General features: G+C 40.7%; 1 protein-coding gene across 1 annotated transcript in view; it reads right to left on the bottom strand.

Moving 5' to 3' along the window:
* Positions 1-2,275: 2,275 nt before the first annotated feature.
* The window catches only part of LOC121296718 (mitochondrial dicarboxylate carrier-like), a 34,666-nt gene continuing 19,703 nt past the window's right edge, over positions 2,276-17,238 (bottom strand). Inside the window, exons 6-11 of the mRNA XM_041222488.1 lie at positions 13,178-13,221; positions 12,190-12,260; positions 11,512-11,604; positions 10,956-11,033; positions 2,599-2,655; positions 2,276-2,377 (exon numbers count right to left, since the gene is read on the bottom strand). Of these exons, the coding sequence (XP_041078422.1) occupies positions 2,276-2,377; positions 2,599-2,655; positions 10,956-11,033; positions 11,512-11,604; positions 12,190-12,260; positions 13,178-13,221 (445 nt within the window). The remainder of the gene's footprint in view (positions 2,378-2,598; positions 2,656-10,955; positions 11,034-11,511; positions 11,605-12,189; positions 12,261-13,177; positions 13,222-17,238) is intronic.

The following is a 17,238-nucleotide window of genomic DNA, read 5'->3' as shown; positions in this document are numbered from 1 at the left end:
TGTGTTAACCTGCATTGAAAAGGTGCTGCAACGCCTCTGTATTCTGAACCACTGACTGCCACTTTTGTTTTTTTTAGCTGGGGCAACGCCACTGCAGTTCATTAATACTGGTCTGATAGCTAGATAAATGTTTTTTTTTGTTTATTTATTATTTTTATACTGGCTAGTTAAAAAATAACAACTTAACAGAAATCTATAGACTATTCCGCTTCTGCAGTCAATATCTGTATATCATCAATAAAATCAAACCATTGAAAACATTTATAGTCAAAGAAGGGAAGCCCAACTCCAAAGGGCCATTCCATTCCAGGTTTAATAGTGGACATGGAGCCATTAACTCCTATAGGTATGTACAAAACAGCACAAAGTGTTTTTAACTGTTAAAATGAGATAAGGATTAGCTTTGTTGAAATGCCCTTTTGATAATCCTTCATGACAGCGTTTTTTGAGATGTGTTACTGAGCTAAGACCTCCATAACTACAGATCCTGCCCAAAGCTAGTCCCGACCTTAACTGGATCCAAGGTACAAAGGCTTCCTACCCCAATGCCAGTAAACCGAGTCAACTGACCAAACACTTTGTAGAGCTCAGATAGTGAGATGATTTATAAAATTGTAGCCTTCACTCAAGGGCAAATGCAGCAGCTTGTAATTCCAAGTCAAATTGCAATTTCCAAGCTCTGGATCTGAAGTATCAGCAATCCTCTGACCCCATCTCAGCCCCTAAATATATAGTCAACAGAACCTACTGTAACATATGCTGTGTTACACATATTGGCTTTTATTTTGCAAGTCTTCTTTAAGCATTTACCTAATCGATTAATCATCCTGGTGCCATATTTGGAGCCTCCCATAGCTAGTTCTTCCATTTACTTGTTTTGTCAGAATCTAATGAAACGTCTACTTGATTTTTAATTATATAGTTTGTTCAATACATGTATTTTATTAATGTATAGAACAATATGCTGATGCATGTTTTCAGTTGCAGGTTAGTTTCTGTAGTTTCAGTATTTGAAAACTTAATATTACTTGCGGTTGTAGGCCAATGCAATGCAGAATCTGAGAAAGTTCAACAAGTAACTTTTGTCTTTTGTTTCTAGGTGGCATTACAACTGCAGGCACACAAGCCAGAAAACACCACAACAGTTTCACACGCAAAGGTAACATTAACTTGAAAACACTCTATGATCCTGTGCTGGATGCCTAAACACACACAAAAAAAATGTTCAGTCTTTTGACTAATACCTTTCACCATGGGGATTTACCTTTCTACTCTGAAAACTCCCTTCAATAATCAAGATTTCCTCATGACTGATTTCCCTTTTTTCAACAAGGCTAAGGAAGGACTTCCAGTACAGGCAAACACCACTGCCTATCCTCCAGCATGGTTTCAAATCTGCCAAGATTACTGCCTCAACTTTTTACGCATCATAAAGGCTCAACCTTGCATTTCAATTACAACTCCCAGAAAATCTATAGAACCTTGTTAAAGTCAGCAGTCACTGGAGTCAGTACTTTCACTATTTCTGAGTTAAAGCAGCAAATTGGCCTCACGTTTGTATGTGCTATGAAAGTTTGAAAAAGTGCTTTTCAGCAGTGCACCAATAACAACGGCAAACAAGCAGATCTACTTTTGCCTACTAATTTTCTTAGACGTTTGAATTCAGAAACGTATACTTGAATGTTTGAAAGTGTGGATAGATTATGCCTTTCTGCATTACGCATTCAGCGCATTTGAAAGATATTGCCTTTCAAATTTACTACCTGTGTATAGCTTTTATATAATGCATGAAGAGTTTGTTATAAGCAGATGTGCATGTATTTACAAAGACAAACTTACACCAGTCTATTGATCACTATCTCCACAAGGAACTAACCAATATATGTCCCTTATATATATATGTAAACACATACATACATAGTATCTATATATCTATCCTATTATGCCTTATCTATTTATATATCTATAAAACATGTATACAGGAATGTGTTTTTTCCATGTAGTTAAGTATAACAAAAAGTAAACATGAACCAACAATTACAGTTACAGTTTTTAAAGGGCACATCAATTCAAGCAGGTCGGTCGACAGATATTTCTTTCTATTCACAATAAATTCTTTCTGTTCACAAAAAGATTCTAGGGGTAACAGAGGCTAACAAACACTGACAAAGAAGTTCAAGAGAAATTGACAGAACTCTAGCAGAAGAAATATATTCCAGGATTATTCTGAGCTGCTGTGGAAATAGAAGATCTGAACTGAAGGTTCTGGGGTTTCTCAGGCGATTACTTTCATCCCAAAGTTCTTGCGCAACTGCTCCAGGAAGATGAAGGTGAGTACTGTGTGAGGGACCAATCGAATTCCAGCTGGCACTAGACCCTGCAACATGATTGGAGAACTGTCGTCAGCCACAACGGTTAAGGTGATAGAGGTTATACATCTGTGATGTTCATTGTTTAAAGAACCTTTTCCTCCCAAAAACAATCTGTAAAACCCATCTAAAGAACATCCTTTTTCTAAACAGATAACAATATAGAGATACACTGATTGTGTATCAATGAAAGACCAAATTCCATCTGTCCATCTGTTCTATACTGTACCTTATAAAAAGCCATGGGTCCCAACTTTGCCGTCTCAATCAGACAGTGCATGACGCCCTACAAGGAAACCAACACAAAACAAATCAGCCTCGGATGAAACAAAAGCCCCTTTGGAAAATCCTTGGGCGTTTCCAAACACACCAAGCGATTTTGCCAGTTTCATCCACTTTTAATTATTTTCTTACATCTTATCATTTGTCCGAAAGTCTTTTTATTTCAAGTTGAAAGCCTACAAGTTTCTATGAATTATTCAACTCATTTGCAGTTTATTTTTGTAAGCCGCCCCTAGCGGGAAAGCACTCATTAAGCTACTGCAACAATCACAGTGACAAGCTTGTTATACACTCCATATGCAATTACGTGAATCATGTTCTAACCGGGCCAGTGCTAAAAGCATACAGCTCCCTCCATCCTCAATCCAAGCCAGTCTGTGCTGAACCTGCAGCAGATGAAACGCTGTACACTCCAGCACTCTTTCTGAAAACATTCTCAACTGCAAGCTCTGTAACAGCCAGAGTACTAAATCATGCCCCGCTGCTGTGACAGGTACCAGTCAACCCCTGGACTTTGTAATGCATTATAAATGAACTCCTCTTTCTCTCTCTCTCTCTATACACACACACTGAGTGTCCAAAACATTAGGAATACCTGCTCTTTCCATGAAATAGACTGACGAGGTGAATCCAAGTGAAAGCTATGATCCCTTACTGATGTAACCTGTTAAATCCACTTCAATCAGTGTAGATGAAGGGGAGACAGGTTAAACAAGGATTTTTAAGCCTTGACACAATTGAGACATGGATTGTGTATGTGTGCCATTCAGAAGGTAAATGGGCAAGACAAAAGATTTAAGTGCCTTTGAACGGGGTATGGTAGTAAGTGCCAGGCGCGCCGGTTTGAGTGTGTCAAGAACTGCAAAGCTGCTGGGTTTTTCACGGTCAACAGTTTCCTGGGTGTATCAAGGATGGTCCACCATGCAAAGGACATCCAGCCAACGGCAATCCAGTGGTTGAAAACAACTCATTGATGAAAGAGGCCAAAGGAGGCTAACACGAATTGTGCAGAGCAACAGACGGGCTACAGTTAGTCAACTGGCAGTCCAGTACAACACTGGTGCCGAAAGACCCATAAAAGAATGCACAACTCATCGTTCCTTGACACGAATGGGGTATGGCAGCCAACGACCTAACAGAGTTGCACTTTTTTCAGCAAAACACAAGAAACTGCGGTTGCAGTGGGCTATGGAACAAAAAGGATTGGAAAAACATTGCCTGGTCTGGTGTATCCCGGTTCCTGCTGTTTCACGCTGATGGGAGGACTAGGGTATGGGGAAAACCACATAAGTACATGCATCCATCATGCCGTGCGTCAACATTGCAGACTGGTGATGGTGGTGTGATGGTGTAGGGTGTGTTTTCATGGCACACATTGGACCCCTTGATAAAAGTGGAGCAATGTTTGAATGCCACAGGATATCTGAACATCATTGCCAATCAGGTGCATCCCTTTGTAACAGCAGTGTATCCATCTGCTAATGGATTTTTCCAGCAGGATAATGCCCTATGCCACAAGGCTAGGATTGTCAAGGAATGGTTCCACGAACATGACAGTGAATTCAGCTTACTGCAGTGGCCTGCCCAGTCACCAGATCTCAATCCAATTGAGCATCTGTGGGATGAGATGGAACAACCTATTCGGAGTAGAGAGCCACTACCAGCCAACTTGACACAACTGTGGGAAGCGTTGGAGTCAACATGGGCCAGCATCCCTGTGGAATGCTTTCAACACCTTTTAGAGTCCATGCCCTGGCAAATTGAGGCTGTTCTGAGGGCAAAAGGGGGTGCAACTCAATATTAGGAAGGATATATTATTATATATATATATATATATATATATATATATATATATATAATGAGAGAGAGAGAGAGAGAGAGAGAGAGAGAGAGAGAGAGAGAGAGATTTTTGACAATCCTTTACTGAATAATTCAATTTAACATACTATATTTTCATAAAAATGATAAAGGATTTAAAAGGAAGTGTAAAAAAAAAAAAACACTCATTAAAAAAGCATACTATGGTTAAAAAGATATTTGTTTCTAGAAAATCTTAGTGAGCTATCCCTCCTCGCTGACCGAGCAGACAGCCTCTCCCACACACCACCTCTCCTGGAAACTCTGCAGGTCAACCTGCTAACCACTAACACTCCGAAGAGCCTGACCACGTCCGTCTGCCGTGTGCCTGTCAGCCTATTCTTCCTGGATATTAAATGGACAGCTTTGCCTGACCTAAAAGGCAATTTATCAGTGCACAAGTGCGCTTGTGTTTTTGCCTATAGGGGACCCAAAAAAAAAAATCTCAATGTAAAATCTGCTCCCAGCTCCTGCAGCCTTTCCTCAGGAGGCCGAAGGGGGCTCCAGTCTCCTGCACTCACTGTATGTGTGGTAAACAGTCTCTTCCTGCTGACAGAAGTCACAGACCGAGCTGAATTCAGGGCTGATTCTGTGCAGAAGCCGGCCTCTGGCCTGGATGCCATGCCAGAGCCACCACTGGAGATCTCCTGCTCTCTAGTCCCAGGGGGTTTGTACAGCACCCTCCATTCTGGGGTCCCCTCATCTCCCAGTGACAGACGAGCCGTCCATTTGGTTAAGGCAATGGGCTGCCTTAACCACTTCAACTCCACATGTAAAAATGAAACCCCTTCCCACGTACCAGATTTTGAAAATAATAATAACACAGGTTTGAAAACATTAATTGGTATGATGAATAAAACACAAATAAATGAGCTTTTTCATTAACCTGTATGCTCCTGTGTATTACATATCCATGTTCAATATAGAGATAAAAACACTATTTTTTTTTTTTTTTAAACAATGAAAACAAAAACACTGCTAATAGCACAAATAAAAATCAAACAACATGTGCCATTATCAACTTGCTCCATACCATTTATTGAAATGTTCAATAAAACAGAACCTGGGATTGCCTTTGCAAGCACTGCACAATTTTCTTCTGTCCTTTCTTTTGTTTTCATTTACGTAGCACACTCTACACCTTTTTTGCAGTCTCTGCTTCCCTTGGGTTGAGGGATAGTCACAGATGTGTGTACAGGGGTACTTTGCGCAGGCATTGTGATGGATCTGTCTGCCTCAGACGCCTGCTTCATTGCCTTTTACCCAGTGGTAATAATATTTTGTCACAGCACTGCCATTTCAAACCAAACAGCTTCCCGTTTGTAGCTGGCTTACCTGTAAAGTAGCTGCATGCTCTTTTGTTTGTACAGTCACAAAAGGTAAGCAATTAGCTTTTCAGGAACAAAAGCCAAAAAGCACTCCAATGGAGAACTCAAACTGTCAAGTTCCACGGTGGGGCGCACATCTGCGTAAACAGGTGCGAAATCAAATGACGGAGGACTGGCATCATGGTAGGGATCAGTAATAAACACACAGTCCCCTGCTGTTCTTGGCTCCACATCCTCTTCATCATCATTGCTGGGTGATAAGTCAGCATCACTGTCGCTGGTATCGAAATCCTCCGAACCAACTTCAGAATCTTCATCACTCCAGTTGTCACTCTCCACGTACGTTGCCATGTTTAACTTTCGCTAAAAACTATATAAACTACAACTAAACAAGTAAAACTAATAATAAAACAAAAAATATAAAACAACTATATTATATATATATATATATATATATATATATATATATATATATATATATATATATATACATACACACACACACACACACACACACACACACACACATATATATAGCATGGTACTGTAAATGGGTTTTCACTTGACGCAAGTGCGTACATCATGGTGTTGAAGTGGTTAACACACAGTTTGTACATTTATTTACTGTTTAGATTTACAAATTCTAATCTGAGTTTTTCAAATTTTAGGAGCTTTCTCTTTCTCCCCCCTCCCCCTCAACTTCCTTGAACTCTACAGGAGTCACCAGCAGCAGAGAGAAAGCTCCTAACCTGACTTGCCACCGTCTCCACCTGACTGTCACAGCACCAGCCCAGCCTCCAGCAAGAGAATCCAGGGGCCATCAGGTGACCCAGCCTGATGATTCCAGCCCTCACAAAGCTGGTCTGTAGAGACTGTGATTGGAGTCTCTGCCCTGAGAAGAGGAGATTGAAGAGCTTCCTCTCTTCCCCCTCACTGTCCTCCAGGTCTGACGGCAGGTCAGAACTGTCCAGAGCACAGTGGTCAATTAAGAACAGGTCATATTTAAAACTATTACTTTACTTTTTAAAAAAAAAAAAAAAAAAAAAAAGGCAGGCAAGCTGCTTCTAGTGAGCCCCAAACAAAAAGCTGCCCCCATGCCAGCGATGCTGACCAGCCCCTGCCCCCATTATCCCAGAGAAGATAGACACACCAACCTGTGCCATAGCATCGAGGCCACAAGACGGTTAATGATCAGGACCCTCCCTCTATAGGACAGCTGAGCCAGTAGCCCCCACCACTGACACAGTCGGCCCTTGACCTTATCAGTCAAGCACTCCCAATTCTGTAGGTAGATAAGTATCTCAACCAATGAACGCTCCCAGCACATTCATCCCTGTCCTGCCCCACCTCAAACCTGGGGTAGAACAAGAGGGCCACTCTCCTGCCAGTTCCCTGACAGGAAGGTGTCACTCTTGGCCCAGTTCATTTTCGCTGATGACGCTTTCTCGAACGTGCTTAGGCTCTGATGCAGTTCCTGGACAGGGCACCGTCAAGCCCACCAGCCTGCTCCTCAGCAGAGCCAGCGGAAGCTCAATGGAGAGGGAGTACAGCATCCTAGACAGGGGGCAGCCGTGCCCGATTCCCCTGTACACTGAGAAGGGCCGACTCAGCCCACTGTTTATTTTTAAAACACTAAAAGCATTACAATGTAAAAGTTGAATAAATTTAATAAAAAACGAGGGCTGAACCCCAAGGCTTCCAGGGTCTCAAAAAAGTAGCTTTGGTCGCCATGATCAAAATCTTTCTCTTGATAAGGAGACCAGCCCCACAATAAAATCACCCTTCTTAGTTATCGATAAAAAAATCCCAGATTATAAAAAATGTTGTCAAATATTTTTCTGCCAGGTACACAATAAGTCTGAGCAGGGTGAATTTTTTTGTCCATACAATTTTTCAGTCTCATAGCCAAGCTTCTGGAAATAATTTTCAGATCGGCACATAAGTGAGACAGGTCTCCAGTTCTTTAGCATGCACAGGTCCCCTTTCTTGGACAGCAGTTTGATAACAGCCCTAAAGCAGCTGAGCAGCAGCTCCCCGGCCTCCAGGCGCTCCATCAGCACCAGCAGCAGGTCCAGCCTCAGCTCCTTTCAAAAGTGCCAATAAAACTCTGCTGGCAGTCCATCGATCCCTGGGGCCTTCCCTCTGGCCAGCTGCTTGGCGGAGGTGGTCAACTCCTGGAAAGACAGACCCATTTCCAGGCTGCTGCTCCTCCTGGCTCAGGCTGGGCTGTCCTTCCAGTAAAGTATTTGTATCAGTCTGGTCTCATGGCTCGCTGGGATGCAGATCAGTGTAGAACTGCACCACCACCTTGCTGATCTCCTCCTGGCCAGTCAACTCTCTACCGCAGGGCAGCCAGACACAGGGCAGCCACTTGCTGTTCACTCTCTTCCTCTCCAGGCTCGTGGGGGAGTCCACGTCTCTCAGCTCGATGAATCGAGAACACACTTGTGCCCCCCCCGCACCTTCTCCTCCAGCATGTTGCCCAAAGCTTGTCTCCACTCCACCAGGGTCTCCTGTGCTGCTGTGCTCTGCTCTTGTCTCGAAGTGAAGAATCTCTCTCTCCAGCTCTCTTATGACAACTGCATTCAGCATACCGTTGGCAAAATAATTAAATTTGTATTTCCTATATCCCACCATTGCCGCAAATGTTTAAATTGGCTTTTATGCTCTTGCCATTTTTCTCTAGAAATCTATTTTGTGAAACTGGTGTTTTGCAGTAATTTGATGTTGAAGAACCAGTGAGGTGCCTTGTGTGTTTCTTTACCTGTAATTACTGTGATCAGAGTGCAATAATGGCCAGACAAGCCGTTTGGTATTATTGTTGCTTTTGTGACTATATTGAGGTGGTGTTGGGTGTGTATATTCTATCCAGTCTTGCTCTGACTGTGTACTGGGAGAGGCGATGTTACCAGGTGTACTAGTGAGGATTGGGATGTAGACATCAACCAAGCCACTGGACTTTAAAATAACAGCCAACTCTCTCACTGAAGGGGGATGAAGTTCAATACTATTCCTATCTTTATTAAAATCCACTGTACAGTTAAAATCTCCCCCTAATATTAAAATATCATCATCATCATCACCATCATCAATTGTTAAAAGAGTCTTCTTTAAAATATTCAGGAATACCATTAAGTCCCTTCCTATATTGGGAGAATACATATTAATAAAATCATAAATTGTCTCTCCTATCTTAGCCCTCACTTTTACAAGCCGCCGTCTAATTATCTCTTTAAAATTTAAAATGTTCACTTCCAAACCTGGTTGAAAATGCACAGCCACCCCTGCACACTTATTTGATCCATGGCTCAGTACACACTGTCCTCTCCATTCAGCAAGCCACCCTGCCTCATTTTCTGTCTCTGTGTGTGTAAAAAAGCCACTCCTACCCTCTTCTGTTCTAAAATTTCAAATAATTGTGCTCTCAACATTTTGTCTACAATCATCAACATTAAAAGAGATAAAATTAATTCTGCCCATGATGGCTAAAAAGCACACAAAAAAAAATACTAAGAAAAAGCAAACAGTAAAAGATGTAAAATTCCTACAAAACTTATCAATTAAAAAAAAAAAAAAAAAACATTTTGCTTTGGTTTTCTGACTTAACATTTCTTAACTGTTTGCACTAATTTCTATACCGCATTGGTTGATTATTTCTTTTACTGTAGCTTTCTTAAGGGCTATACATGCAGAATTCAAAAACAATTTAAAGTCTGGAAACAATCTTAGATCCAAAAACTCGCTTATTTGGTTCACTGGAGTACAATATTTTCCTGGCAGTTTGGCTGTCAGTAATGTTGGAGAACAGAGCGGAGTCCATGACATCATTTTGTTCTGCCTCCTATCTCCTCCTCCTCTCGGTTTTCAGCTGTTCCGCTCCTGCTTGCTCTGTTGCTGTTTGTTGAGAGCCAGACAGAGATGGATTCACAGTGGCTCACTGTGCTCCTCTCCCTCTGAACAGGAAGGCACTAAACCCCAGGTTGAGACCCAGAGCCACTGTCACTCCTCCCCGGGTTCAAATCAGGAGCCCACGCAGCACGGGACCCCACTCCCACAATGTTGTGGCTCCCATACCCTGACCTCCGTCTCCTATCTGACTCAGTAACGAGGTGCAAACAGCTGACTGATCGATCTGTTAAGCTTTTACTACAGTAAAGAGCTGCCTTTTGTACTGAAATGTGAATGGCAAGGTAACAAGGCGAAAACAGCTGATTGGTGGATTAGTAAGAGCGATTACTACAGTATAAAGCAGTGCTTTTGTTATTTAAATCTATGTGAATGGTGCATAAGATCAAAATAACCCTGTACGGTGTAAGCAGGGTTCGACATTAACCATGGCCTGGCGGCCCGGGGCCGGCAGAGATCGCATTTTGGCAGGTAGTTATGCAGCACCACAGGCCTGACTGGGCCAGTTACATTTAACTAGTACATCTATATATGTAAGTGCACATGGCTTCCGTTTCATGAATCCAGGAAAATGGGACAGTGTGCCAAAAAGCTGAAAATTAAGTTACAAACCATTTTTAAAAAACATAACTACGAACTAATCCTAAGCACACAATGTGGGCATAGTAAATGGCTGAAGTAACATATATTGAAAGGCTTCACTTAGCCACTTTCTTTTGAGACATGGTTTCTCTTTGGTTACCATGCAGAGTTAGAAACATACTGAAAATAAAAACCATCATGAAAAAATATATAAATATATTAGACAGAATGGCATCCGGGTCAGTAAAAACACTAGCTCAGTGGCTCAGTGGCCCGAGGGGCCAGTAGTTAAAGCCTGGTAAATGGTGGATACTGTACTGAATGTTATTTTATACATGACTGGATTCTTTTACTATTACAGCACTGCTGTAATTGGCAATTCCTTTTTCACCTTCTGCTCCTCTTTCTACTGTATTTCCCCTTCAGGGGTCAAATGTCCTCCATCACCCAGCCTTGCAAAGCTCGCCCTTAAAAATGTTATATGTATCAGCAAAGTTGCCCTGATCTTTGATTTGTTAGTTCAATAGATCTTATTGTTATTTTTATAGAAACGAAAGGCTGACAGCATGCCTCAATGTCCATGGTCAAACCTCATGAGCTACAGCATCACACTGGGGAGGGGTGTTCTTACCCGATATTCTCCTTTGGAGTTCATCAGTCTGGTCTTCATGACGTCTAGAGGTTGGCACAGGAACGTGGCACAGCCACCCTGGATAAGGGGAACCCCATTGAAATGTTTACGAGTACACAAATAACAATATACAATTATACAAATATTTAAAAAGATAATTCTATTTCTTTAAAATGACAGTAAGGATTTAATGCCATCTTTACATTTTTTTTTAATTCCCAGTTTATTAATTTAATTTTATTTAATTTATTGCCTAGGTAACCCTTTGTCCCGATTAAACTAACCTTGCTTTATGATGCCACCTAGTGGCAGAGGCAAGAATGACATACTGTTTTAATCTGTCATTTCTTATAAAGCACTGTGTATCATAAAAATAACTGGCTACCATGTAGAAGATATTTTTGTTGCATTATTTGGGGGTCCACAATTTATTTTAAATCAATCACTTTATGTTTAGTGTTTTGGCAAATACCTTTATTCTTCATTAGTTATACCTGAATCTAAATAAAGACAGTTATGAGGACATTTACAAGGAGTAAAAAAGTAAGAAACTTACAGCAATAAAGCTGGCGAGGAAATGGGTGAAGATATTGTCTGATAAAATGCCAGTGCTTAAGACTGCTTGTTTGGCTTGGTCATAGCAAGACAGCTGTAGATACAAACATAAGTTTAATCCCTTTTCCTTTAGTCTATTCTGTTCCCCTGCATCAGGAATCATCTGTTTCCATAGCGACAACAGATTCAAGGACCTTTTCAGACAAAAGCAGGGGATCTTATTGTATACTCCTATATTAGAAAAGTGTAAATTAAATATCGGGGTTAATACCACTTGACATTTAATGTGTCACTGCTTACATAGGAATCGAATGTTTTTTTTTTTTTTTTTTTGATTTTTTTTTTTTTTTTGTTTCGATTTTCAGTAGTCCTTTATTTTTTATATGTTACCCTAGGGTAGTCTATCTGTAAAGTAACTTATGGGCCGATTTGCTCAACCTACTGTATACCCACTGATAATAGCAACAGCAAGATTTTTAGAGCATTTTATAGCACCAGGAATTTCGCAAACAATTATTTTAGTGGTTTTCCCAGCGCTGTAAAATGCTCTAAAAATCCAGCTGTAGTTTACCCTGGTGCGGTATAAGCTGATCAAATCCACTGAAATACATATAAACAGTCTTCAATCTATTTTAAAAGACAGTGGTCATTGTTGTCTTTGAATACTGTCTCAACTTACCTGCCCAACTGTGACTAAAGCTCCTCTACTGGAGGCCATAGTTGCTCCTGAAAACAGCCTCCTCAGCCCCTCTGCATTAACGAGAAACATTTAGGAGCTATTCACAGAGATGCACAGAAATGTTACTAATGATGCAATTCATAAAAGACATTTTTAGGGTTAAAAAAATTTAAGGATATGGTGTACCAAACTGCTAAAAGTAACCAGAATCTTAGTGAGACTGATACAAACCTGGCACTTAGCAAAGTCTATCTAATTATTACATTTAGCATTTCATTTCAAAAGGTCCAAAATGTTTTTTTTTGCTGTTTTACAGAACACAATGTTTATTAAACAGTTTAATGTTAGATTTCCAGCATTATAAGGAGTTTGGTAAAATTGAAATTGTTGCTGATTTATACTGGATACTTCTCTTAAAAATTGGACAATTCCCAAAGCTAAGCCATAAATCGTGTTGGTTAAATTATAAGCATTAATATTCATACCCTCCCTCCCTCTCAGGTAATGTGGATTTCCTATTATTTAAAAAAAAAACATTTAAAGCCCACCACGTGATAGGGAAACAATCTCCATTTTTAAAGCAGTTGTAGAAATGCACTAAAGCAGATGGACAGGTTTTAATTTATGTTTTCTGGTAATGTGATGTGAATAAATTGTATTGAACGCACTGCAAGTATCTCCCCCTGTACAACTTTGTCTCTAAATCCAAGTACATTCCCTGCAATACTAGTCATGTAATTTCAATATCAAACACTAAGTGCATATTTAATTTACTACAGTCTTTATTGGTGTAGTTTCCTACATGGTGGGAAGCTTCAGCCTGAAGAATGTTAATACTAGCATCCACAGCACCTAACCCAAGATGCTTTTGCATACATAGTATGGAACTTCAATATCAAACTAATCGAAACAGACTTAAAAAAAAAAAAAAAAGTTTTTTCAATAAGTTTGTGAATAGAGGCCATTACTCCACCCTTTGCAGTCTTACCTTCATGCCATACTCTGTATAACCCATCTAGTGCATGGGCGTAACTGGAAGAAAGAAAATATCAAAAGTTAATATATTCAGTTGATGGTAATGTTGAACCTGACGCAAGTGGAGATGCTCACAATAATAATAATAATAACTACTAGACCTGCCAGTACTGTAAAAAACTTAAATAATATAATAATTAAAAGTTTATTTCTGGGTGCACTTCATTTTCACTATGCTTCCTACTGCTATGCTCTGGTTAAACTGAAGTTAAACTCTAAAAAAAAAAAAATTAAAAACCCTGGCTTTTTAAACTGCAACTCTGGCTCCCTGGACGTGCATCGACAGCCCGCATTACAGCATAGCAACGCAAAAAAGATTTTCCTTCTGCTGAGCTTCATTCATCTGATGATATTTTTTTGTATCTAGTTCCAGTTTTTTTTTTTTTCAGCAGCATATTAAAACAATTAGTAAAGGACTACACTTATTGATTTAAACTGTACTCAATGGTTATCTTTTTTCATATGGCTGTGTTGTTTTCATGGTAACAGTGTACAGAGTTACTCATGCTGCCTTAATTTAATATGGACGGATGAAATCCGTTGTCACCAAAGTCCAGGCTTTGATGGATGTGGCAGTCCCTAAAACTAAGGCTCAGATGAAGTCTCTACTGGGGTTAGCTGGTTATTCATCCCAGAATATGCCACAGTGGTCAATCCCTTAGTTGAATTCACTAAAAAGAGTACTCCAAATTTGATTAAGTGGTCAGGAGACTGTCAGGGCACATTTGATACTATTAATCAGAGACTTTGCCAGGCCCCCACTCTCATCACACCAGATTTTACCAAGAGAGTCATCCTCCACACCAACACTTCGGATGTTGGTCGTGCTCCCGAGGGAGCGTCTTTTTATTTTTTTTAATTTTTTGCTCTGTTCTGCTCTTACATGTTCTGTATTATAAATGTTGCGTGTTAGTAACAAAGTGGTTTGCAGTGTGCAGGTCTAGTGGTGATGTGATTACGAAACAGAAGACAGAGAACAAAGTTCACGGTGCAAGCAATACATTTATTTATAATCCCGATCTGGCCACCGCAAAGAATAATCCCAGGCAGTACACAGCAATGTTAATTACATTGTTCCAAACAATGGGTTTCTAGTCCCAAATAATAAACACAGTTCAAAAGAATAAACACAGTACAACACACACAATCATAAGTCTAGAGTGAGTGCTAAAGTGCTTGTGGTGAAATACAATTTATCCAACGTGTCACACGGTTTCACGACTTTTATGTTAAATAAGCACGTGTGCCTTCACGACAATCAAACTACTCGGGATCACTGTCGAGCCGAGCCTGAACAACAATCGCCAGATTGTTCTTGTTTTGTCATGGTTAATCTGAACTGTTTTGTGAGTACCATTTAGTGACAAGAGGAAAGAGCCAAGCAGCTCGAATGGTATTGTTTGCCTTGTCTAGTAGATCGGTACTAGGGAAACATGAGTTCAGTACGATGTAACCAATGACTCAAGTTGGACAAGAGGATGTTAAGCGCGGACGGCACATACGGGTGTAACGAAGAGGGAGACCTCTCGACTAATTGAATCACATGGCATCGAGACGGGGAAAGACTCGTACCGTTGAAGGTGTGACAGGGAAACCTTAAATTGAAGCAGACTGGTAGTGGTGCAGGCCCTGCGAGACAAGGGAAAATTCTTTCGACAGGAGTGTCCAACCCTCCCTCGAAATAAAATAAGAAAAAGAGATTAGTGTAGGGTTGGAGCGAGTCACATCCCACCTCCAGGTTTTTTCGTGATAGCATCTGCTATCATCCAACCGCATTCCCATTACTCCCCCCTCATGGGAAAAATAATCTGCATTTTGGTGGTCTTTTCCTGCATGGCGAATCATATAATACATGAAGGGCTGCAATGCCAGATACCACCGAGTAATCCAGACATTGCTGTCCTTCATTGTGCTTAACGACTTGAGTGGGGCGTGGTCTGTGACAAGATCAAATGAGTGTCCCAGCAGGTAGTATTGTAAAGAGGTAGCCTATTTAATGGCCAAACACTCCTTTTCGACTACGGAGTGGTTGTGCTCCCAGGGAAGCGTCTTTTTACTGCGGTACATGGATGGGGTGTTCTACTCCGTGTAACTTTTGGAACAAAACCGACCTCAGACTAACATCAGAATAAAAAGACGCTCCCTTGGGAGCATGACCAACATCTGAAGCGTCAGTGTGGAGGATGAATCTCTTGGTAAAATCTTTTGTGATGTGAAGGAGGGCCTGGCAAAGTCTCTGCTTAACAGTATCAAACGCCCCCTGACATTCTCCTGACCACTTAATAATATTTAGAGTGCTCTTTTTAGTGAGGTTAACTAAGGGATTGACTACTGTGGCATATTCGGAGATGAATCTTCAGTAATAACCGGCCAACCCCAGTTGAGACCTCACCTGAGCCTTGGTTTTGAAGATTGCTGCATCCATCAAAGCCTGGACTTTGGTGACAACGGGATTCACCCATCCATTTCCCATAATAAACCCCAAATATTTAGTTTCTGTTTTGGCAAACGCATATTTTCTCAAGTTAGCTGTCAGCCGGGCTACCCTTAGAGCCTGAAGGACTGCTGTAATCCTAGCCAGATGCTCTCGTCAGGTGGAGCTGTAAATAACCACATCATCAATATACGTTGTCGCATACTCAAGATGTGGGTGTAAGACCTGGTCCATCAGTCTCTGAAAGGCAGCAGGCGCACCATGTAGCACAAACAGCATGGTCATAAAGTGGAACGGACCATCAGGAGTTGAAAATACAGTTCTCTCTAGAGTTGCAGGTTAAGAGAATCTGCCAGTATCCCTTCGTCAGGTCCAAAGTGGAGATAAGCCTAGCCATTCCCAGTCTATCGAGAAGCTTGGTGACCCGAGGCATGGGGTAGGCATCGAACTTGGCAATAGCGTTTACCTTACGGAAATCGACGCAGAAGCAGTTGACGCCATATTTTTGGCGATTATCACAATTGGACTGCACCACTCGCTGCTGGAAGGTTCAATCACCCCAAGTTCGAGCCTCGCCCGTACCTCTTTGCTAACGCCAACTCGTCGACTTTCTGGGATTCGGTAAGTTCTCTATCGCACCGTGACACCTGGGGGAGAGATAATGGCATATTCAACAAGGTTAGTTCTACCAGGCAAGTCAGGAAAAACATCACTGAACTCCTCAGTTAACTTATGCAGCTACTTATGCATGACTACAAAATATTGAAAAACGATAATAAAACAAACATTTCAAAAGAAATTGTGTAAACATGTATATGTACATACAAAACTTTAAAACCAAAACAATTTTTTTCAAACAGGAAGATAAAAATGAATATATTACACTACTTCTGTGCATGTAAGCCTATTCTGAATAGGCCTCTGTACCTCAGCAGCTGCAGCGTCTGACTATTGCACTTTAGCCGGTATTCTACTGAAGTTCTTCTTCCTTTATGATTCTATTTGTTTATTTGTTGTATATATTTATAATTTGCACTTCTCATACACTTGAAAGTCGCTTTCGATAAAGGCGTCAGCTAATATATAATAATAATAATAATAATAATAATAATAATGTGCAGCTAGGGGCAAGCAAGGCGCAGATGTGGCTATTCGGTCCTACATCATTCAAAGAGCGGTATGTGTAACATGAATTACATCAAAAATAGCACCCAAAAGCACAATACTCACAGATGTAAAGCAAAAAAAGAGAATAACTAAATTCCTGTTCAAAGTTAGCGCATGCAGCAGACTACAAAAAATGTTAGTGTAAACAGATGTAAACGGTTAGGCCTAATATACATACAAAACTGAATTATATATAACATGTGTTTCATATTAGGCACAGAAGTTGTTATCCTACCTGCCATTTCCCTTTGCTGTGTGTATATGCATGTAGCTTGCAGGATTCCAGTCGAAAGCGCTACTTTCAAGATGAAATATTTCCTTCTCATATTTTCCTTGAACAAAACGAATGTCTCCCAGGTACATTGAGAAACAAAGCAACTAGGCTTTCACTGAGTTGGCACTTTGGTGCAATC

This window comes from Polyodon spathula, chromosome 21, assembly GCF_017654505.1.
Source record: "Polyodon spathula isolate WHYD16114869_AA chromosome 21, ASM1765450v1, whole genome shotgun sequence".
Lineage (NCBI taxonomy): Eukaryota > Metazoa > Chordata > Actinopteri > Acipenseriformes > Polyodontidae > Polyodon > Polyodon spathula.
Note: the sequence above shows the minus strand (reverse complement) of the source record. Positions and strands in the feature narration are given on the sequence as shown.